The sequence below is a fragment of the Lynx canadensis genome, chromosome B4, assembly GCF_007474595.2.
Source record: "Lynx canadensis isolate LIC74 chromosome B4, mLynCan4.pri.v2, whole genome shotgun sequence".
In the NCBI taxonomy this organism is placed as follows: Eukaryota; Metazoa; Chordata; class Mammalia; order Carnivora; family Felidae; genus Lynx; species Lynx canadensis.
In genome coordinates, this window is record NC_044309.1 from 24496343 (window position 1) to 24520770 (window position 24428).

At 41.1% G+C, this 24428-nt stretch overlaps 2 protein-coding genes and 1 pseudogene across 6 annotated transcripts in view; 2 read left to right on the top strand and 1 right to left on the bottom strand.

Moving 5' to 3' along the window:
* Positions 1-13267, bottom strand: part of LOC115517976 (protein adenylyltransferase SelO-like) — a 37108-nt gene extending 23841 nt beyond the window's left edge. Inside the window, exons 1-9 of one of the 2 annotated variants that reach the window (XM_030321131.2) lie at positions 12704-13267; positions 9172-9290; positions 8415-8543; positions 4993-5057; positions 4852-4908; positions 4662-4760; positions 4405-4472; positions 2285-2372; positions 663-732 (exon numbers count right to left, since the gene is read on the bottom strand). In XM_030321131.2, coding sequence (XP_030176991.1) covers positions 663-732; positions 2285-2372; positions 4405-4472; positions 4662-4760; positions 4852-4908; positions 4993-5057; positions 8415-8543; positions 9172-9290; positions 12704-12950 — 942 coding nt within the window. In that variant the 5' untranslated portion in view covers positions 12951-13267. The remainder of the gene's footprint in view (positions 1-662; positions 733-2284; positions 2373-4404; positions 4473-4661; positions 4761-4851; positions 4909-4992; positions 5058-8414; positions 8544-9171; positions 9291-12703) is intronic. The other variant, XM_030321132.1, reaches the window with a different exon arrangement.
* An 80-nt stretch (positions 13268-13347) lies between these two features.
* Positions 13348-24428, top strand: part of PDSS1 (decaprenyl diphosphate synthase subunit 1) — a 42381-nt gene continuing 31300 nt past the window's right edge. For all 4 annotated transcript variants that reach the window (XR_003970130.1, XM_030321145.1, XM_030321146.1 and 1 more), the window contains exons 1-4: positions 13348-13491; positions 17535-17599; positions 18034-18154; positions 20875-21005. Coding sequence is in view for 3 of the 4 variants with exons in the window: in XM_030321145.1 (XP_030177005.1) it covers positions 13363-13491; positions 17535-17599; positions 18034-18154; positions 20875-21005 (446 nt within the window). In the remaining variant the exon portion in view is untranslated. The remainder of the gene's footprint in view (positions 13492-17534; positions 17600-18033; positions 18155-20874; positions 21006-24428) is intronic.
* Positions 16936-17048, top strand: LOC115519536 (annotated as a pseudogene).

Genomic DNA, 24428 nt, shown 5'->3' on the forward strand with positions numbered 1-24428 from the left:
AAGAAAGAAAGAAAGAAAGAAAGAAAGAAAAGAAAAGAAAAGAAAAGAAAAGAAAAGAAAAGAAAAGAAAAGAAAAGAAAATCACATGTTTTCTTGTTACGGATTATGTGTATTTTGGAATGACTAATATAGAAATATCCATATATCTCACATGTGAGAAAAGAACACATAGGACCAAGTTATAAATGCTGCACAAAAAATAAAGTCTAGAGTCAGGATGCAGTAGTATCTGTTCTTTTTCTCTAGATCCTTTCAAACAAATCCGCTTTTTTTTTTTTAATGTTTATTTATTTTTGAGAGAAAGAGACAGAGTGCAAGCGGGGGAGGAGCAGAGAGAGAGGGAGACACAGAACCGGAAGAAGGCTCCAGGCTCTGAGCTTTCAGCACAGAGCCCAACACGGGGCCAAACCCAAGAACCATGAGATCATGACCTGAGCCGAAGCTGGATACTCAACCGACTGAGCCACCCAGGTGTCCCACAAAACCACTTTCTTATCTGTGTCTTGTTTCTGAAGTGGTTCACCTTCTCTTCCTCTAACAAAATGTTCAGAGTGCTCTTTTTCCTTTCCTACCTTTAGTTCTTTAAGTTATAAGTTGTAACCGTTGACGTTGACAAGCAATGAGAGAAGACCGAATACCACCCTTTGTCTTTAAAAACTTACCACGTATCTGTTAGGTTCTGCGACCTCTACTGAGGGGAAATGCTCCCGTATGATGAAGTCTAATAATGTCCTGGAGAGAAGAAGGGGAGAGTATCGGCATGCCTCCGTATCAAACCATCTAAATCCACCCTTGACATTCAGGAAGCCATTTGATTCAAGCTTAAATTTTTAAAAACACAAATAAGATTTTACTCCCAAAACAGCCATAGAGAAATCTTTCCTCAACACCAGTTAAAACTGGAAATGTGTTTCTAAGATAGGATTAGATTCCATCTGATTATGTTACAGAGTCAGCTTAGTTCAGTACATACCCAGTGTACATGTCCTGCACCTGCTGTATGCTGCACCCTATGCAAATCCTGACAAGACCCAGACCCAGAATCCAAGCAGAAGTGAACGAAAAAACAAATGGGAAGTTAGAAATAATGCCCAGCGAGTATAGACAACTCTCTCAACAAGCAGGGATGACCACGAGCTCAGTAAACATTTGCTAACGTAAGAGACACAGAGACCCCTCGTGACCAATGTGATGACTTCTCTGTTTTGCTTATTCATTTCCCTCAATGTCTTTTCTCTCCATATTCTTGGTGGACCAGGTGGAATCTGGATTTATTAAGCTCATAACTACAATATAGGACCCACATTCCTAATGATTCTAGTTTGCCTATGAGAATTTTTATGAGTTTTTAAAACTGTGTTATCTTAACAAAAGGAAACAGAATTCCTCTTAAATGAAGAAATTTTTTTTCTGAAAACGCATCTTGCTAAGTCTGCTGAAGGAAGATGAAATTTTGTAAGCACAGATATCACAGGCACCAAGATATCAGAAAATGCTGGAAGCTGTACTGCATGATGCAAGGGGAAGAATTGCTTTTGCTCTTTTGAAGCAATCCTGTCTCCCCTGCAGAAAAATCTTCACTAAGATGCACCTGTTCTTAAATGCTTTGTGTAAATTCTCCTGTTTGGTTCATTTTGTCCTATTTTTTTTTAATGTTTATTTATTTGTTGAGAGAGAAAGACAGAGTGCAAGTGGGAGAGGAGCAGAGAGAGAGGGAGACACAGAATCTGAGGCAGGCTCCAGGCCCCAAGCTGTCAGTACAGAGCCTGACGCAGGGCTTGAACTCATGAACTGTGAGATCATGACCTGAGCCGAAGTCAGACGCTTAACCGACTAAACCACCTAAGCGCCCCTGTTTTTGTCCTATTGAAGGGGCTAAGTTTCAAGTCTGGGTCAACCCAGAGCAAAACAGGCATCTCACACATGTCAAAACCGTGGGAATCCCAGAAGTTATAAGGAGATCTTTCGAGCTCTGCAGGCTGCAGAAGTGGGGGGTTTGAGTCATTTCCACCTAGGTCTCTGAATGGCACAGACCCCCACAGTTGATAGTTGCATTTGAGATTAAAAATTCCTTGGGGAAATGGTCTACTGTGTCTCACACTTCTTTTAGCTTCCTAGAAAACCCACGTGATATTAGGCACATAGCGTTAAAAATAATTATTTATTGAAATATTTGGTTTTACTTATAAGAAAACCAAAGATATTTTAGCTTCACAGCATGTATATAAGCATTTTTTAATTGTCTTCTGTCATTTAACAAAAAAAAAAAACCTCATTTTCTAACCTTAGTAAATCCAGTTCACCATAATGAGCCAAAATTTCTAATGATCCAATTCTAAACCATGATTTTGCAACACGCAGCACTACAGCACCTGAAAAACAAACATTTCAGCATAAGTTAAACTATGCAAATATAGCATAATATGGTTTTCTTAAAATTTAAATTATTTTATTTACTTTATTTTTATTTATTTATTTATTTGAATGAGAGAGAAACAGACGGAGAGGGAGAGAAACTCAAGCAGACTCCACGCTCTGGAGTCTCCACATGTCAGTGTGGAGTCTGACATGGGGTTCAATCCCACAACCCTGGGATCATGACCTGAGCTGAAATCAAGAGTCAAACATTCAAACAACTGAGCCAACCAGGTGCCTCCAAATTTAAATTATTTTAATAAAAAATAATACAGTAACTGAATTTATCAGAAAAAAAAACTAATTTATACCCTAGAAAGGATCAAGGGTTTTTCTCTATTTCTTTAAGCCTTGAATCAGAGTGTCAGTAGCCACAACACTTTCAGAAATACCAAGGCTCCAACCTTACCGAAGGCTGCTCAGTCAGGCTGCAAACATGGGACTCCCAGTCTCCTCTGTTGTGACCTTTTCCCTGTAACTTATCCTGAAATAGGGAATCCGTGAATGCTTTCCGTGGCATAGTCCCTGCAAGTGCCTTCTATTGGTGTAACTAATTGAAAATTAACTTCAATAAATAAATGTTTATGTATGTTCTAACTTATGCGTACACTAAAGAAATAAAGTGAGTCTATGCATTTTTGTGTTAGTGTTCACAGCCTTCTGCCCTGACTATAGTAGTAAAACAACTAATAAATAGAATTCACGGGTTTGTTTTCTTTTTTTCCCCCACAAGGAATGCTGTACTTATGTGTGTTTAGATGTCAAGATGAAGTCTATCCCAGGCAACTAAACGTCCTGCTCTGCCAGGATCCAATACCTGCTGCTCCCTCTTTCCCTACTCCATGGGCCCCTCCCCTTCTCCCCCTACTAAAGTCCTTCCTAATCTCAAAGATAAATAATCCTTCGTTCCTTTAAGCATGAAGACTTTAGGGGGATTGTTTTTTTATGAAAATCTTGTCAAAACATATCAGGCATGAAGTATAAAGAATATAACGTGCACTTAGCGAATCATTGAGTACACCAGTAAAAATCCTGCTCTGTTATATGGTCACGTCCACAGGACCCGAGAGCGCAATAACTCTCGGGTTATTCTGCTCTCAATAACTCTGTTGTTTAAGTTGTTAAATGAGTTTATTATTAGGGCACCTGGGTGGTTTAGTCAGTACAGCATGTGACTCTCGATCTCAGGGTAGTGAGGTCAAGCTCCACATGGGGCATAGAGCTTACTTAAAAAATAAGCAAACAACAAAGAAATAAAATGTATTCCTTACTGATTTTCAATTCTCCTCCCTGCCCAGAGATTCAGGGTCAAGTTTCTCTCACTGTTTCCCTTTCCACACTTCTCACCTCTTCCTAATTTTTTTTTTATTTCTGACCTACTAAAGGCTGAGGAAAAAGCGGAACCAACTGGAAGTGAGCATGAAGTAAGAGCAAGGAGGCTGTGAGGAAAGGTCTAAGGGTCTCTCCTCAGAAGGGAGCGTATGAACTTTGGCACCCTGGCTTTGTAACACTGCTGGCCGTCCATAACCATTTTTGTTCACTTCCCAGATGTTTGCTCTTTGAAACCAAAGGGCTACGCACATAAGGATGTGAGAAAGGATATTCTATGGTTACATCATAAAGAGGCAATTACATCTTGAAGAACCACGGGCCATCTTTTTTTTTTTTTTTTTTTTTTTTCAACGTTTATTTATTTTTGGGACAGAGAGAGACAGAGCATGAACGGGGGAGGGGCAGAGAGAGAGGGAGACACAGAATCGGAAACAGGCTCCAGGCTCTGAGCCATCAGCCCAGAGCCCGACGCGGGGCTCGAACCCACGGACCGCGAGATCGTGACCTGGCTGAAGTCGGACGCTTAACCGACTGCGCCACCCAGGCGCCCCATCACGGGCCATCTTTTAAGAAGACCCGACACAGAGCTGTCCAGTATCGGTTACTCTTTAAGAACTTAGGCTAATTGTATGTAAGTATCCTAAAAACCATTGTTACCTCGTTCTTTCACAATGTTTCCATTGTAGAACTGATCTCTCCATACTTCATCGTCACTTACAACCAGACTGAAACATAAGAGAATCCAACAATTAAAGTTAGAGCTTAGCTGCTGGCAAGCCACCAAGAAGTACCTAAAACCATCAGAAACACTGAGAAATCATGCTACCAGAGATTTGTCTGCTCACTTTACTGATACACGTCGGGAGATAACGTGATGCAGTCCTGAGAGTTAGCTTTGAAGAAAAAGGATTTACCTTGCAACTCTGCTGGTTGGAATTCTGAGAGAGTGCATAGCCTCACTGCATAAAAATTCTCTCACTGAGGAACGAAGTACAGCTCTGCCATCACCATTTCTCAGGGAAATAAGACAAAAAAGATATTCAGTTGTAATTAAGACAAGACCAATTTTTATTTAGATGACTAAAAAAAAATATCAAACTGTACCGGGAATATGGGGTCTTTCCTGAGCCTTTTAATTGGAGCTCCCACTTTTCACCCTGCCTTCAACAACAAAGAAATCTAAGTATTAGAAGATTCATGTTAATATTCAGCAGAAAAGCTACTACACCAGAAAACATGTGGTACCTGTTCATGTAAGTTCCAAGAAGATGGGCTCTTCCATCCCCAAGCTGACCTGCCCAGATCCCAAACTAAAGGAGAAAAAGGGAAATTATTCATGCTTATTAACCCTTAAAGCTTTCATAGTAATTTTACAGCCAAAGCTTTTTTGTCAAAATTGAGAATGGGTTGGGGTGCCCGGGTGGCTCAGTCGTTTAGGTGTCCGACTTTTGGCTCAGGTCATGATTTTGAGGTTCATGAGTTCGAGCCCCACATCAGGCTCTATGCTGACAGCTCAGAGACTGGAGCCTGCTTTGGATTCTTTATCTTCCCTCTCTCTTTGACCCTCCACCACTTGCATTCTGTCTCTGTCTCAAAAATAAACATTACAAAAATTGAGGGATGTCTGAGTGGCTCAGTTGGTTGAGCATCCAACTTTGGCTCAGGTCATGATCTTGCAGTGCATGGGTTCAAGCCCCGTGTCAGGCTCTGTGCTGACAGCTGAGAGACTGGAGCCTGCTTTGGATTCTGTGTCTCCCTCTCTCTCTGTCCCTCCCCTGTTTGCTCTATCTCAAAAATAAATAAACATTAAATTTTTTTTAATTGTTTCTGATGGTTTTAGGTACTTTAGGTACATTTTTAATTGAGAATTTTTTAAATTGAGAATGGCATTTTTAGGATTATAATAATCAACAACTTGAATAAAGGTGAAGATGAAATTCAATCAATAAAACATAAGTGAAATTTATTTTAAGAATATAAATTTAAGACATATAATTAACTTCATCATCTTACAGCTGAGCTCAAGCTTGTTGGGTGTAGAATACTTAGAACTGATCTATTGATCTATTTAATTCCAGAATATGAACTAGGAACAATTTATTCATAGAAGGTTTGCCAGTATTATATGCATGCAGTGTGAAATCAGGAACATACTTGTAACTCAAAAAATTGCTTTTGAACTTGCATGATTGACTGTTTCCAAATTTTTCTGTTTGCAGTTGCCCAATTCCCAGTTATGCCACTTACTACCTATGGAAATTTGAGTTACTTAATCCCACTGAGGCTGACCTTTCATTTCTGTAAAATGAGCTAACCCTTGCCAGGTGTAAGAATGAATGCTAAGAAATGCTTTGTACTATATGCAAGTGCTCCTAAGTTGGTAATTATTTTTACTGCTAACGGTGATTTGCTAACTTGGACAGGACTCCATTTTCTACATGCATGTCACTTCCACCAGAAAGTGGTCTCTGACTTTCTGGGACTAGGAAGGTGGTTCTGTGAATTCCCATAACTCCTATACTTACCCCTTTCATGTTTTGTTGATGTTCTATAATTGGATGTTATAGAATTTGTTTCTTTATCTGTCCCCTCCCCTAGAGTATTAACAATCTGAACAGAGGGGACAGGTCTCATTCACCATTATAGCTCCTGGCACATAAACGGAGTTCTATAAACAGCTGTGAAATATTTAAACTATGTTTATAGTTTTGAGAGAAAAACATGAAATTGAGAAAAATCTACCTGGTATTTTTTCATCTTAACCAGGAACAGATCACCATTAACTTCAGCTACATAATAATACCTCTAAGAGCACAAATCTGAGAGGTGCTTCGGCAATTTCTAAAATTGACAATACATTAGGTATATGCCACACCGTGAAAAAGAAGTAGAAAGAATGCTGAATCCAGAGCCAGGAGTGAAGTCAGGGGAAATAAGAAGGTAATTCTCTGTTAATAAAAGAGAAACCATTTACTGTTCAAAAGGACAAAGCCGTCCTTATAAATATTTGTAATTTCAAATTATAAAGAGAGAAGAGATGAAATGTGAAATTGATAAAAGATTCATCTAACTTACTATATTACAAAGTAAACCTACAAAAAAATACAGCTTAACAAAACTCTGCAGGGCTTAAGGTTTGCATTCATACTTTAACAGTACACGTGAATACTGGTACAAAATGCTAATAAATTTAACCTATATGGGGAATGACTTTTTGAACCACGGGATCCCTATATTTGGGAGCTAAACAAAACAAAACAAAACAAAACAAAACCATAAGGATCATATAGTCCAGAAGTTTCTAAATTGAGAAACATAGTTCAGCAAAATGTTAATAATTATTCCTTAAGAACAGCACACAATAAAACCCTGCAGTCAAGTATGTTTGGAAAATGGAGTGTTAAAGTAAGTGGATTTCTTTGCCACAGCACTTCTCACAACTCCTGGAATGGTATTGGTCAACCCTTGCACATTACAGATCAACACACTGAGGTTCAAGTTTGTCACAGATGACCCTTAAAGTCTTTCTCAATTCTAATTAGTGGTCTATGTCACTTTGCTTCTCAAGCTTGTGTTAGCTTAGCTTCTATGATGCTTTTGCTTCTTAGGACACTGAGGAATGAAAGCAACAAAAATCTGAAAGGAATTACCTGCCCCCAAGAGACAGAGCCTGATACTATCATTATTATAATAGGTATCATGGAAGCACTTTTCATGTTTCCTAACTTAATCCTTACTCCCACCCTATTACACTTTGTTACCGTTCCTAAAAATTATTCCAGAGTAAACCAGCCTCGGGACAGTCAGAGTGTTAAATTAAACAAAAATTTAACGTTTATTTATTTTTGAGAGAGGAGTCTTTAACGTTTATTTATTTTTGAGAGAGGAGTCGGTGCAAGCAGGGGAGGGACAGAGAGAGAGGGAGACACAGAATCTAAAGCAGGCTCCAGGCTCTGAGCTGTCAGCACAGAGCCCGAGGCAGGGCTCAAACCCATGATCATGACCTGAGCTGAAGTCAAACACTTAACCGGCTAAGCCACCCAGGCCCCCACCCTCCCAGAGTGTTAAATTAATCTTATCTGGTTCACAGGAAAAGTCACAGCAAGTTCAACAATTAGTCCTGTGTTCCTTCTCTCTTTTTTTTTTTAATTAGTCAGATACCACCACACCCTGAACTTGCTTCAATATCTTATTTCTAGAAGGCACATTCTTAATTGCTTCAACATACATAATACCCCCAATTAGTCCTAATTAAATTCTAGCAGCTTCTAGCAGTTCTAAAACTTTGTTGTACAGCTGTCCTGGCAAAACTATAATCTCTTTATCCTTCTGAGATTTTATATTGACTTTTTGTACTACTTTACCTAACTCTCTTGCCAAAACTTCACCAAATGAGTTACCTAGCGATAATTCACAGAAATTTTATATTGGTGCTGCGCCGGTTTTCTCAATTCCATCAAAGAAACTTGGGTTTTATTTTTAACACGGCAAGAAATCACATCAGCTAATTATGAGCATTTTAGGATGACACATTCTTCTAGAAACACCTTGTTGACATCTCAATACACTAACAAAGGAATCAATGCAAAGTAACTTCATTAATGGGACAGCATTTCCACCAACTGTTTATATTTACATAAGGGAAGTAATGCAGATGCTACTCCTACCTGGTGGCCACCATATCTGTGAGCCAATGGAATCGATCCAGATACTATCTTTTCACCACTCACAAGCTGGATAAAATCATCTGTTTCTGAGACAGATAAATCAAGGTCCAAAATATCTTCTAGAACTTCCTGTGGCAGGAAAAAACAAGAAAACAAACAAAAAAAGCCTTACAAACTTAAGTAATCCTTTAAGAATTTTTAACTAAGGAGACTTGATGGAAGAAAGAAAATTAAAAGAAGCTCTTCCAAAAGTACATTAATATTTTTTCATGAGAGATGTATCGTACTTTATATGATTATTTACGCTATTTAGGAAAATTAGTTCTTAGTTTAAAATTTTTTATGTATTTCTTGTGATGCATGGTAAAACAATATTTTTCCTAGTTTATATTCTTTAAAGGAACTAGAAAAAAAGAAAATGTCTTATTTCTATTCCCCAATTCAATTCTATCATGAGAGAACAATTTAGAATCTATTATTAGAGCCCATTTTTAAGAATTTAACTTACTTACCCCCCTTCTTCCAAAAAGTATATTTTCCTGTAAGATAACTTTAAGATGAAATGGAGTACTAGCTCCAGGAATCAATAGCAAATAGTGATTTCTAAGAATGACATACTCCAAGTGTATGTGAATTTTGAACACAAAGATAGGCATTTATCACCTAACAATTCAACTCTAAAAAGTATGAACATCTTTTTAGACAAAATTTACAGTGAATTAAGTATCTGTGTTGTGAAAAAAAAATCAAGCCTAACCTTTGAAACTGCTACAAGACGTACTCTTGATTTCAAAGGAGTAGGGACAGCAATTGAAAAAATACAGTTTTTCACTTTACGAACATAGTTTTCTTTAACAGGATCAACTGGCAACACAGCTGATTAAAAAAAAAAAACACAAAAAAACTCAGTGTTCTCATTTATTGCAAACATAGCATTAATATTCCTTAGAAGGGCTATGGTTCTTCAGGAAAATTAATTTATACCGCTATTTTCTTCCCACTTGGGTTAAAGCCTATTCTATCATTTTCAACCATAGCTATCCAATATTCATCTAATACAGTAGATGGAACCACCCAAGAAGATGGGAGATGGAAAAAGTTTAAACCAAGACACATACCCTGTCTTCAAGGATTCTCATTTATAGGAGACCAACAGGATGCACAACATATTTATAAATAAGAATGTATAAATAAAGCGGAGGTGAGCTGCATTACAATTTGACAATTATAGTACCAGCCAATTCAATGGAATCCAACCAAAAAATATTAGGCAGTTAATCACATTCTTTCTGTCCTTCAGAAAATCGTAATTACTGAAGGAAACAGATATGCACATAAATTCTAATACCAGGCAACAGATGTTTTACTAAATGTATAAAACACGTAGTAAAGCACATCTACCTTATTTTAAAAGCTGTACAAAAAAAGAGAGCTTTGAACATGCTTTAGATACTCAACATATTTTATTTTACATTCAATTTTTAAAATCTTAATGTTTTCCTAAAACCAACCAGTTAAAACAAAAAAACAAACAGAAGACGGTAGGTGTACTACTAAAATTACAAAACAAGGGGACACAAAATTTTGTTTCTGGATAGAGATATTATCAAGATGTCAGTGTAGTCAAATTATTTAATAAACATATGGATATCCAGCCAAAATCCCAGTAGAGCTTTTCCGAAGAAACAGATCATCTTAAATGTAAATCTTGAAAAATAAAAATTATTTTTTTAGAGAGAAATGGGAGTTTTCCTATCATATTATAAATTATAAGAACACAATTAGCTGGGGCACCTGGGTGGCTCAGTCGGTTAAGCATCCGACTCTTGATTTTGGCTCAGGTCATGATCCCAGGGTCGTGGGGATTGACCCAGGTCGAGCTCTGCTCTAAGTGTGGAGCCTGCTTAAGATTCCCTTTGCTCCTGTCCCCTACTTGCTCTAAATAAATAAATAAATAAATAAATAAATAAATAAATAAATAAATAAGATAACTAAAAGGTTAAGATAGATGCAAAGACCAAAGGGACTCAGTGAAAAGCACAGAAACAGTCCAAAGTAATGTTAAGAATGCTCTATATAATTAAAATGATATTTGTAATCAGTAGAGAAAGGTGGCATTGGGACAATCAGTTCAACTGTTTGGCATAACTTTTATTTGTCCCACTCAAGCCTAGGTGAACCAAATGGCAAGTTGTAACAGAAATAAGAGTGATCATCTATCTTTCCCGTAGGAGTATAAAAAGAGGCAAATGTGGACCAGATTTAACCTTTACACTTTCCCCTAAATACATGGTAAAGAAGGCACATCATGGAGAACAAATGGGTAGCCAACCAAAAAACAAATGATTTCAGCATTGCCACAGAAAACCTGACAATATGATTAAAAGTAGAAGATCCAACAATGTATTTGAGTCTCTTTTAAGAGATCCACTGTGTGGAAATAGACTAAATTATAACTTATGCATTTTGTATGATGCCCTAACATTTTAATAGAGCACAGGCTATATATACTGTTCATTAATACTCATGATTTTGTACTGACTGATTCACATTTTGGTACAGTAGTTGATTAGTCAGTCATATGTGATCATTGGTCAGGGAAAAAAAGAGGCCAGCTGCTTCAGAGGCACCCAACCCTTCCTTACCTTTGCTACACTTTACCCAAATAATCAGTCATACACTACAAACCCAAGAGAAAATTCCAAATGTATATTAAGTCTCTATCTTAACATCTCAGAGATTTCAATAATTCCAAAATTAAATTCTTTAGAATTCAGTTTAGCCTAAGAATATGAAATCCACAAAAACTGCTAATCTTTCAGCACAACTATGTTTGAACCTCTTCTCTCAGTAAATGTTCTTACCACAGTCACCTTGATAATTGATCATTTATCTAATAACATCAAGATGAGATGTTTTCATGCAGTATTATGAATCAAGACACAGTTAAGATGTACATAGTATTATGTGTACAATCTCTCCTTGGCTGTATAACACCTGGTCCTACCATAGATAATGTTTTGAACAGTATCATCATCGTGGAAAGAAAATGTCTTAAAGTATAGTCAACTTTCCAACATTGAAAAAATAACTTCAAAAATGCTTTCAATTACATACTTGCTCCATTTATATCAGTCAGTACTGGTTATTTCATTCCTAGAAGTGCAGTCAAAACAACCCAAGTTGTTCCTAGCCTGTGCACAAGAGTCGGCTCTTTGGCAGTTCCTTACACAGCTCGGTGGTTTTAACTTCCTATACACGTTTAGCCTAGTTGGGTCAAAAGAACTACTTGTATTCTGCATGTCCTATTGATGGGTTATTCTTCATCAAAAGTTTAGCTATCTATAATGTTGGAAACCTTCACAAATTTCATCCGCTTCCCCAACTTAGCCTTGCATAAGGCTATATACTTAGCCATAAAATTTCTTTTTTAAAGAGCCAGATATTTTGTTTTAACCTGGAAAACAATCTCCAAATGAAAATGGCCTGACAGAATGGTGTAGTGCTGTATCTGGGAGCTTGGCAAGACATGTAACTCTTCCATGTTTCCCTGTGTGTGAAAAAGGGCAAATGATAGTATCTAAGTAGTAGCATTGTTGTAAATAATTTATTGCTACACTTTACCATGGCAAATTGTACCTGTTGAATATTTAATGTACAGAGCCACAGATGTGTATAAACAACCTTTATTTGTAAAGCACCTCACATTATTTTTTACATACTACTTTTCAAGATTGGGGGAAAAAATCATAAAATTGGCTTATTTAAATAAGCCTTATTTTATGCTTTTATTCAGTAAAAAATAACTGAATATAAATATAAAAATAATGTGCTCAGCTATACCACGGGCACTTTCACTTTTTAAATGCAAAACGCATGGTTCAAAAGAACAGGAAAAAAAAATCAGAGAATTGCAGTTGCCTATTTTGCTGGTCTGTTTCCCCATAACGGTGACTTTTTGAAGACAGATATTTCTTTCATTCTGTATCCAAAATGCCTACACTTTCTCTCATTGGCCCTATTTGTGTCATGTTGAATGACTGCAGCACGGATTTGATGTAAGTGCGCTCTCTCATTATCATGAGAGAAGTAGATCTGGCTACAGAATTAAGGAAAGGTCTTTCTAATTCACATCAGGTACTAATCCTGTACATTCTCCGGTATCTCCCACACTGGCAAGTTACACCCAACATTACCAAATACTAAGCAATTTCACACAGCTCAGTACACCCACGGGTGGGACTCCTACCCAGTTATGAGCAATACCGCCAAACTATGCCACCATATACCTAAAAGGTTCTCAGAGGACAGAGTCCAAAAGTCGAGAGACAAGGCTAACTTAGCTTCTGTCTCACAATAGCCCAGCTCGTGTTTCGACTTGTTTCTGGAAAGAAGCAAGAGGTGGGCACTTCCCTCGAGGTCAGGTAGCAATAGGCAGCAGACAACGCTGGGGCAGGTCACGCCAAAGAGAAGCAGCCGTGGAAACGCGAGACCCCGGATCAGACAGCAAAACGGGAATCTGATTCTTTGAGTCATAGCTCTGTCTAAATACGCGGAACAAGAGTCTGGCGCACGGTGGCAATTGTTAACAGCCGGTTCCCCCAAGATCCTTTTTTTTTTGGCTATGTCTGATGGGAGCTCCTAGCTCCCCGGAGGGTGGGCAGGAGTTCGGGAGAAACTGCTCGTCCAAGTGAAATGTCCCGCTTAGTTACGGGGACCGGCAAGGGGCCACCCCCGCAAGTTTAGGGCAGCGGTGGCGCCTAAGTTTCCGCGTGGCCCTTCCGGGGAAGCGCCGGCGGCGCTAGCCCCGCTCTGGAACGAGCTGCCGCAGCCCGGGGCGAGGTCGAAGCACTTCCTGTGCCAAGTTTCCGGCTCCGGGTCCCGGGGGGAAGACCGCCCGGCCACAGGCGGAGCCAGCGCTCCGCCGCGGCTTTCAGACTCGGACCCAATGGCTTCGTGCCGGTGGCCCTGGCGGCGCTGCTGCTCCTGGAGGCCGGCTGCCCGGAGCCCCGGGCCCGGCTCCCCGGGCCGCATGGGGCCCCCCGGGCCGCCCGCCGCTGCCGACGGCGGCGTGCAGGTGAGGAGGCCCTGAGGCGGGCGCGGCGGCGGGGCGCAGAGGTCACCGCGCCAATGACAGCCGCACGGATGAATGAATGGGGACGGGCGGCACGTGCGCCGGGCAGGGGGCAGGGGGCCGGGGGCCGGGAGGCTGCGCTGCAATGGGGACCCGGGGCTGGATGGGCCCCGGAATGGGCCCGAGCCCCGCCGGGGGATGTGGAGGGGTGGGTGCCGGCCGTATGCCTGATGTTGGGGCGCCCTGCGCGAGTCTGCAAAGCGCGGTCCTGGGGACCCAGGCGCTTTAGAGTTTGGGGAAATAGCGGTGGATGAGGAGCCGGGTCTCAGGGAAAGTGGAGGGAGGGCAGCCAGGTTGTCTCCTGGCGTGTGGACCTAGTGCAGCCTGGAGACCGAATGCAGCTGTTTCCTTTAGATTTACACCCAGGGCTTCCGGAGGAGCGCTCTTAATTAGGACTTAAGAGCAAAAGGTGCTCTGAGCGCTCTGGGATCCAGGGCATCCAGTGTGCTCGGAATAGGCGGAAGAGGCTTCGTGTAGGGCTCATGCTCAGAGTGGACCGGAATTCAGTCCTACGGTAGTTGCTTCCCGGCCGGGGAGAGCCTACCTGGACGGGGTAGAAGGTCACAGCAAGGAGAAGAGGCCTGAGGATGTCACAAGGAGAGAAACGTTGAACTTTGATTTCATGTGACTTCTTGAAGTAGAGTACAATCTCAGCACTAACCATGACTGCTTGACTCTCCGCCCTGCAGCCCTTGGGCCCAGTCAGTTTTCTCCCTTTCCGGCCAGTTTAGTCCCTGTAAATTGACGTGTTCTGTGGCTTCATGAGTCTTTCCTGCACTGATTGACTCTCCACGTGCCATGGGTAGGCCCATATTGTTTAGAGAAACTGAGCAAAATCTATCTACTCACTGTCCTTTTTAGAGACTTCTCCAGTCACACAGTAATTATTATGTTTTCCTTTCATCCACAAGGCTCGTTTTTAAAAAGTTTATTGAATTTAGGACTTTTCTGTTTTGGTTGGCTTTGGGACACTTCATATTCCCATGTACTCTTCAGACACCATGTACCTATATGAAATATGTAGCATTTATAAATGTCTGCTCTGTACCAAGGTGGATACATGTCACAACTTACCCAGAATGGACATTTGGGGAGAGAATAGCAACTGGGCCCGCAGACCGACAGTAAAAAGAGAATATGGGAAATGAAAGTCTCCAGGCTTTGCTGGGACCCATTTCAGTACAGTCCTAGCCAGACTTCAAATACTTACAGTGTCACAGATGAAGGCATTATTGGGAGAGATGTTGGCACCCACCATCTGATAGCACTGGATACTTCTTTTCTTTGACACTCCTTTTTATTGATTTATTTACACTCTAGTATAATTAACAGTGTTATATGAGTTTCAGATGTGCAGTATAGTGATTTGACTGTTCTATACATTACTCAGTGCTCATCAAGAGAAATGTTACTGTTGATCATCACCCTTCACCTATCTCACCCACCCCCCCACCCACCTGCCTTCTGGTAACCAGCAGTTTGTTCTCTGTAGTTAAGAGCCTGTTTTTTGGTTTGTCTCTTTTTTCTTTGTTCATTTGTTTTGTTTCTTAAATTCCACGTGCAATCCTTTGCTATTTGTCTTTGTCTGACTGACTTGTTTCGGTTAGAAATTCAGCATTACACTCTCTAGCTCCATCCATGTTGTTATAAACGGCAAGATTTCATTCTTTTTAATGGATAATATTCCATTGTATATGTACCACAGCATTTTTATCCATTCATCCATCAATGAACACTTGAGGTGCTTCCATATTTTGGCCATTGTGAATAATACTGCAGTAAACACAGGGGTGCATATACCATTTCGAATTAGCATTTATTTTCATATTTTTTGGGTAAATACCCAGTGATGGAATTACTGGATCATATGGGAATTCTGTGTAATTTTTAGGGGGACCTCTGTGCTGTCTTCCATGGTGGCTGCACCAGTTTGAATTCCCACCAACAGTGCACAAGCTTTCCTTTGGAAAACATGGCTCCATCTTAAAGCAGAAGATACCTTGACTGAGTAGACATTAAATACTGTAGATACTATAGATATGCAAAGACTGTATTAAATGTGTACAGTGTGTTAGGCTCTGAGCTAAGACCTTTACACAACTTCTCCGAATTAATTGCAGCATCTCTCCGTGAGTAGGTATTAGCAGAAAGATGTCACAAGGTAACATGGCCAGGAAATGTTGGGATTTGAACCAAGATCCATCTTCCAAAGACCATGGTTTTAATAACTATTAGGCTGCCTAGTGGTTCAGAGCACTCCATATTAGCTGTATAATTTTAACTCTTCGCCCCAGGTTAGATTAGGTCTCAAACTGAGTATTGTAATGAAATACTGAATTTGTATGAATTAATTACAAAGGCTGAAACAAGCAGGTTAAATGTCATATAATGGTAAAATCAAAAGATCACCTCGCTTTCTTGCGACATCATAAATGTTCTTATTGGTCTAATGAATGTATAATGCTATCGTGGAACGACTAGAACTCAGCCAGTCTTCCTTGGCGACTGCCTGCCTGGCAGAGTCAACCTTTATTGTCATTTTAATATGTGTAAAGCAATATGTGTTCACTAGGAAAAAGTCAGAAAATATAAAAGCAAAAAAGGAATAAAACAAAAAACTCCCACAATCCTATTTATTCAGAAATTACTATGTTTAATACCCTGGTTTATACACTTTTAAACCCCATTGTGTATCTTATTTGTGCATGCACGTATGTAAAAATTTTTGTTGCGATCACATAATACATATGGTTTTGTAGATGCTTTTTCCTTTTGATATATTGTTAACATATCTGTATATCAGTTTTTCAGGCTTGACTTTTCTGAACTTCAAGTTCCCCAGCTCTATAAAAGCAAGTACTTGTGAGGGTCATAGTGTAAAAGCACTTTGTAAGACTTTATTGCAAGTAGAGTGGATTAGTTTTATTTTTCTTGCGCTAAATTTGTCCTTTTTGTCAAAATAGGTACTTTAAATACAGAGCCCTTACCACATTAAATTGGTAAATCAGTAATTTTTTTTTTTTTTTTAATAAACTCTGCACCCAAGGTGTGGCTCCAACTCACTCTCAGGACTATTGTGTACTATATGTTCTGTTGGCTGAGCCAGCCAAGTACCCCAGTATATTAGTAATTTTTGAAATGACTGTGTCCCTGAATTCTTTAAGATCGTCAGTTTGTATCTTTGGGTCCCCCATGCCTGTCATATTTCCTGGCCCATAACAGTGCTCAGTAATCATTGGAACTAACATTTGTTGTCACCACCCCTAAATCTCTTTGTAGTCTTCTGTTCTTGATCTCTAAGTTAATATTTTCAAAATGTGCCACTGAACTCGTTTTTTAACATTGCTGATCAGGCAGTACTATTTCCCAGCATGTTTCCCAGTGTTCGTGCTCACTTCGGCAGCACGTACACTAAAATTGGAAGGATGCAGAGAAGATTAGCACTAGCACGGCCCCTGCACAAGGGTGACACGCAAATTCGTGAAGCATTTCATATTTTTAAAAAATAATAATAAAATAAAATAGGCAGTGTTCGTTTAGCAATGGAAATTTCCTTCCTCAGCATTGAAATCTTTTTCCCTTGCACCATCCAGGCTGATGCTTGGGGGAGCTTGATTATTCTTTGTTTTAAACTGGTTGAAGAATATAAATCTTTACTATTCTCTGACCAATCTTAGTTAAATGGAAGGAAATTGTTTTAAAACTACTTTTCAGATCTGAAAGGATAGATAGGAATATAGAAACTAGCTTTCTTTGGAGAAAGGGATAGATTATAGATGTGTTCTTTTCTTATATATTCCGTAATGACAAATACTGCTTTTGTAATAAGGTAATTTTATTATCATTTTTCTGAAGTTTGCAATCCACCTACAAGGGACAACTAAAGACTGTATTTATTATGAACTATGGAAGTTTTATTTATCTGGCATTATAAACAATTTTTGCATGAATATTCTTATAGGTTTCTTAATGCTTTTATTTTGTAGATGTCCTACTTTAATCTTGTGAAGAGTTTAACATCTGCTTTTTCAAATAGGTATAGTATGTCACGGTGAGTTTATAATCTGTATTACAACCACTAAAGTTATTAGCCATATTGCCAGTAAATTTCTGTTCTAAACTGTGGGGGGCTACTCCAACAAATTGAATATTTTGACTCACTACGTGCCACGGTATCGCTCTGTGTGACCTCTTGCCTTTTCAAAAAAATGGGAGTATAATAAAATTTAAACTCAGAACACAATAAACTAGTTTAGTATTTGATTTTGTGGGTTCTCGAGTTCCTGATTATAAAAATAAGCTATTTATGTATTGTTGAGCAAGAACAGAATTCTGTGTGTTCTAAATTGTAATGACCATTCATGCTTAATTTCCAGCAAGTATATGTATATGAATATGTGTATATAATTCTTACTTAAAAATGAAATTATCTCACTTAATAGAATGGCACTCAGTCTTACGTTGTGTGCTTTGTGCTTGTCCCAGGTTCCATCACACAACGTCAGCAGCGTGCTGTTGTAGTAAAACACGGAGTGGTGAGAAATACATCGATCCTTTCAAACTCGGTTGGAGGGACTTGAAAGATCTGTATGAAGACATTAGAAAGGTAAGAGAGCTTTGATAGTACTGTCAGTAATGTTGATTTCTTAGAATTGTGTACACTGTCATTGCAAACTTGATTCACGAGTGTCAAGTTTCAAATGTGGGCGGTATGGAGGGTACAGTACATGTCCCCATCCAGAGTGGCATTATCACAGAGCTGGGGAACTGAAAAAACCGGTACTTACCCTCCCTTATTCCTTCACCTGCTCCAGGCATATTGAAGTGCTTGAAGACCAGTGCCAGACTGCCCCCAAATGGGGCTTTATGTATTAAATGCTTTTATCCATAAAACGTTTGGTGGATTCTCAGATGCTGCCCAGAAATATTCATGTGCCCCTCATCAGCTTCCTTCCCTTTCAGGGTCCTCCACTTTCCTCCTCAAACCCTTACCTTACTCTCCTGTTCTCATAGCAACGGCCACTTCCTATTTAATAGACTGAGGGGAGGCCTTTAGGAGTCACTCTCTGGACACCTGCTTTGTTACCATTTACGTACCCATCTGCATGCTTTCCTCCCACCTCAGTGAAGTAAATGTTCCCTCCCTTTCCAGAAGGAAAGGCCTTTCCAGGAGGAAAGGCCTTTCCAGGCCTCCCTTTGCCTCCAGCTTAGTCCCGTGCCCTTTGCCTCCTCAGTGCCTTAGGAACTAGTCCCGCCATTGCCTGTTCCCTCTCCTTTCTCTGCAGGCTCTCCCTCTTCACCTCTCTCACAGCCAATGTTGGTGTTCCAGTTTGTTCATCCTTTAAAGCGCCATCCCTTGAGCCTTGTTCCCCCTTCCCTTCCAGTACGGTATTCCCTGCCTCTTTCTTTTGGCCCTTTCAAGTTTCCTCCAGCGTCCCTCTGCAGCTTCCTTTCCAGGCTCCCCTCTAAAACTGCCTTTGCCAGCCCGTAGCTTCCGTAGCACCTTCTGCTAAATCCAGTGGACACTTGGTTTTTATCTCCTGGGACTTTATTGAACATTGAACACTGTTGACCCCTCCCAACAACGTGGAACACTTCCCAAATAATATGTCTGTTCCAGGTTGAATTGTCTCTCTTAAAACCACGCATCTAACTACTCCCTGGTCAGCTCCATGGAATGTCCATGACTGTCTCAAATGTAACCTATCTGAAACTCTGTTTTCCCTTCCTAATTGTTTTCTCTTGTTTTTCCTGTTCATTGAAGGTGCCGCCTGGGAACCCCAGGCAGGATCCTGGAATTGTTCCTCTTCTCCTTTCACGTCCTCCTTGTCTGTTTCTTGCCTTCCATCCCCACAGTCTAAGCCAGGCCACTGCTGCTTCTGTGGCCCTGTCACTGTTGCCCTCCTGCCTCCCCCTCCCCAGCCAGCAGGGCCCCCTTTGTGCTCCCAGAGGAGCTGCGCTTACCTTCAGAGCAGCACCCATCACACTGTGTATTGTAATTATCGTTGTACCTCTCACCCTCTAGACTGAGCTCCTTATAGGACTCATTTTACTTTGCAGTCTCTGCGTTTATTACTGTGTTTGGTACTAAAGTCGCTATCTTAGTTAAAGCCTGTCCCACTGTACTGTGTTCACCTGAGCCTGGCTGATGGTCCTCTGGGTCCATTCTTAGCTCCCATTTCTTTGGGGACATAAGCTGTGGTTCATCATAGCAAGTCCGTGAGAGGCAGGTACAGTAAACACATGTCCATCGCCTGGAAGCCTCTCCCTTCTCTTCATGAATCAAAACCCTTCTTATTCTTTAGTCCCAGATCAAAGCTTATACCCTCCATTAAATAGTTGGTTCTCTAGCCCATGCTGATTTTTCCCTTCTCTGAACTTTTACTGCATTTGATTTAATTTACATTTATTTTTTTTTATTTTTTTTAATCTTACTTTTGAGACAGAGAGAAGACAGAGTCAGAGTGTGAGCAGGGGAGGGGCAGAGAGAGAGAGAGAGAGAGAGAGAGAAATACAGAATCTGAAGCAGGCTCCAGGCTCTGAGCTGTCAGCACAGAGCCTGATGTGGGGCTTGAACTCACAAACTGCAAGTTCATGACTTGAGCCGAAGTCGGACGATTAATCGACTGAGCTACCCAGGCACCCCTTACTACATTTAATTTAATTATGTCATCACCCAAGTTACCATTCTGAACATTTTATATTTTTCAGAAATTTTATCTTCCCAACTCAATTGTAAGCTCCTCACAGTCTGGCAAACTGTGTCTGAAACTTCCTCTGTGAACCTTTCACCTGTCTGGCCGAGTCAGGCTTACTGATCCCTGATTCTCCCTGGCTGTCCTCTTGTCTTCCTGCCCCTGATACACAGCTTTGTCTCCCCATCCCAGACACTCCCTTAACACCTGCTTCATTGGCTCCCACACTCCCTGTCTTTGTCCTCTCCCCTCCATCTTCCAAGCTGCTACCTGCCCCTATCCAGCTGTCACTGTATCCAGCTGTTACTGGCCCAGAGTCCCTGGGCCACCTGGTACTTTCCTGCTCATCCCTGGAGTCTGCTGGAGTCACAGGGGCAGGCGGCACTGCTCACCCTTGCCCTTAGACCACTCAGACGGGCCAGGCATTGCTTGTGGCCCAGCTGCAGGACAGCCAGTTTTGGGACAATACAGTGTTAGCACCTTTTCCAGCTGAGTGTTGAATCTCTCAAGTGAAATGAGTACACTGAATACAACTGAGTCCACTGAAATCAAATCAGCGTTTTGTAAAAGAAATCCTGTTGACTTTTGTGCCATTGTGATGCCATATTGACACAGAGAAACTTTATTCCAGGAACTAGTCATATCTACAACCGAACTTAAGGAAATGTCTGAATACTACTTCGATGGTAAAGGAAAAGCCTTTCGACCAATTATTGTGGTGCTAATGGCCCGGGCGTGTAATATCCATCATAATAACTCCCGGTGAGTTACTGACTTTCACTCCTCTGGCGTTTTTTTTATATTTGCCAAATCTTCCTCCCCAAGCTTGCCACTTAGTTCCCTGTTGAAGAGGTAGCATTTATCTAAGAATCCACTTTGTGGTGAGTAGTTTCTGACTTTGAGTCACCAGAGTCCACTGGTATAGGCATCTTTCTTTTCCACACTTTAATGTCCTCAAAGAACAACTTCAGCTGCAAATAAGCATTTTGAAAAGAATTTTAAAAGCCAGATTTGGTTTTCTCACTCCGAAGTGTAGAATAGCAGGGTGTATGCATACATGTAATCATAATACACACAGAGCAGTTAGTCCAAAGGTTATCATTAAAAGTCATGAGCTATACCCACTGTGCTTCAAGTCTGGGCACCACACCCCCGAGAGCCTACCTTCCCATGACCTTTGGAAATCTGCCAAAGAAAAATCTTGAAAGAAGGCGTTTTGACTGTTGGCCCTCAACTTTTGTGTTTTGAACATACATAAAATCGTTAAACATTGAAACCATGGTATCAAAGGAAATCTTAAAAGGAAAAAGGATTGACCTGTTACTGTAGGCAGCCATCTTTGCAGTTCCCTCATCCCCTCTACTCTTGTACCCAGTCAGTCATACTGTGTATATAGGATTGCATTCTGCTTTGTTTACTCCCAACTGTGTTTTCACTCTTTACCACGATGCTGGAGTGTCTTCATGGTTGTTATTTTTACATCGTGTGATGTATCAATGGAAATTCCAGTACACCATAATGTACTCATCCATTTCCCTAGGGCTGGACATCTGTATGATATCCCCTCCTCCCAGTAGATCGTACTGTGAGGAATACCTCAAGAGGGTCAGGTGTTGCCTCTCAGCAGCTGCTCTCCTCAGCCTGTGTCGGCCTTTTTGTTCCCCGCTGCTGGGCCTCCAGCTCCAGCACAATACACCACCTCAGAGTGCCTCCCACCCACCCTCGGAGACTCACCGAGTGCTCACAGTGCAGCTTCAACAGACAGAGCTCTCTGGCAGTGGGCCTTTCACTGTCCTGAGGTCCGCTTCCACTTCACCGAGGAGGCAGAGGAGCAGAAATGAACCACATTTGAATACATCTCATGTGACCTAGAGCAGGGTTTCTTGGCCTTGACGTTACTGATGTTTTGGACCAAATAATTCTTTGTGTGGGGGCTCTCATGTGTATTATAGATGTTTAGCAGCATCCCTTGCCTCCCCCCGTGAGATGCCAGTTGCACCCCCTGCCAAGTTGATGAGCACCAAAAATGTGTCCAGACATTGCCAGATGTCCCCAGGGAGCAAAATCATCCCTGTCGAGAACCAATGGACTAGAGAGAGTGTGTGTTTATATTTTTATTTCTCAGATTTATGCGTAATACAGTCTGTTACCCTCAGAGATGACATGGGAAAGAAAACATTCTGCATCACTCCAAATCCTCTCCAGCTCTCCCCATGGTTGCAAGTTTTTTCAGTTTCCCTTACTGAAACTATAAACCGTTAGTTATAGAAAACCTGGGAGGATATAACACAACAAAGGCATTGCTAGTTTAAAAAGTTAAGTTCGAGGGGCACCTGGCTGGCTCGGTCGGTAGAGCAGGTGACTCTTGATTTTAGGGCTGTGAGTTCAAGCACCACGTTGTGGGTAGTGTTGACTTAAGTGAAATAAAAAGTAAGTTCAACACTGCCCTCTCTGGGGTGTTCTAGCTGTGGCCTCATTCTCCCGTAAGCGATTGGAGCAGGGCTCACCAAAGACACAGTGCAGAGGCAGTGTCTGGCATTGGAGTGGGAGTCACAGTGGTGGCATGCATTCAAGTCCTGTACCACAGTATCCAGCATCTTGAGAATATTTGCTTCATAAAAGCCCTTTTGAATCAGGCTCATCATTAGCTAAATATCCAGCTGTGCCTCTTACAGCAAACAGATGTGTGGGAGTCGGGGAGCTTCTGGAGACCTGGGCCATTTCTGGCTCTGCTTGCTGAGAAAGACCTAGAACAACATTGACAAAAGGTAGCTGTAGATTCAGGGGCGGGAGCCACAGAGCTTGTTTGCAGCCAGCACTGCCAGAGACGTTCCCAAGCCCCAGTAGCACTAGAACCCATTCCAGTACTTCATCTGCTTGTTTGCCAGTGATGGGAGAATTGAGAGATCCCTGCTTTGTTGTTTGACAACCCAAGTTTAATGGCTTCTCTGTGGCTTATCAGATGTTATCTTCTTGTTTGTGAAATACGTATTACATAGGTAAGTAATAATCCTGGTGAGGGTTTTAAAACAAAACCGAATAGAGCAGATACCTAAGAAATAGCGAGGGGGAGGGATGCCTGGGTGGCTCAGTCTGTTATGCCTCCAACTCTTGATTTTTGCTCAGGTCCTAATCATATGGTTTGTTGGATTGGGCCCCGAATCGGGCTCTGCGCTGACAGTGCAAAACCTGCTTGGGATTCTCTCACTCTCGCTCTCCTCTCTGCCCCTCCCCCGCTCATACATGCACTCTCTCTCTCTCAAAATAAATATTAAAAAAAAAATAGCAATGGGGATTTTAATTGATTTTTCTTTTTCCTTTATTAAGCTTTTCAGCTGTCCATTAAATACTCTTTGCTAGATTACTGAGACTTCTTAACCTGAGGTCTGTGGGTGTTATGGGGGTCTGTGAGTCCTTAGAATTGTACACAAAATTTTTTGTGTATTTCTATTTTTCGGGGGAAGGGTCTCTGAAGCTTATAATACATTCTCAAAAGGTAATATGGTCCTGAAGAGCTTAAGTCTCAATCTTTACATTTCTTGCCTGTATCCTAATAACTACAGTACCTGGGCTGGTAAAGTAGGAGTGCACACAACAGGTGATTCAGACTGAAAGGTCCAGAAAACAGCTGGGGTGCTTCTGAAATGTGCCACCTAGATCCTTCTTATTGAAGAACTCTTGCTTCAGTGAAGGACTCCGTGCTGACCAGGTCTCCTTGACAGAGAACATTCAATTCTCAGCCTCTTCAAGAATATGTTAGCTGCAGAAAATCCTCTTGCTGGAGGCCATGAACTTCTCAAGCCAGCCCACATTCAGGGATTGAAGGAGGTGAGGGGCCATTGTGGCTCCAGAGCACGCTATGGATGGGCCTGCACTGCAGAAACTTCTCGCTCTACCCAGGCCTGTTTCCTCCTCTCCCACTCCCAGCTGTTGACACCCAGGGCACTCCTGGATAGACAGGCATCCTGTATTCTAAACTTCAGAGTCTGCTTCCCAGAGAACCCAACCTGCCACAGAGCTCAGCAAACTAACTGTAGGTCAGGACTTACTTTATTAAAGAAATTAGATCAAAAATGATTTCTGTAAAATCACTCCACTCGCTGAATGCTGCAGCACAACTGTGGTGTCTCATCTTTCTCAAGCCAAACCCTCTGCTCGGCTGCCTCGTTGAAGGGATCTATTCTT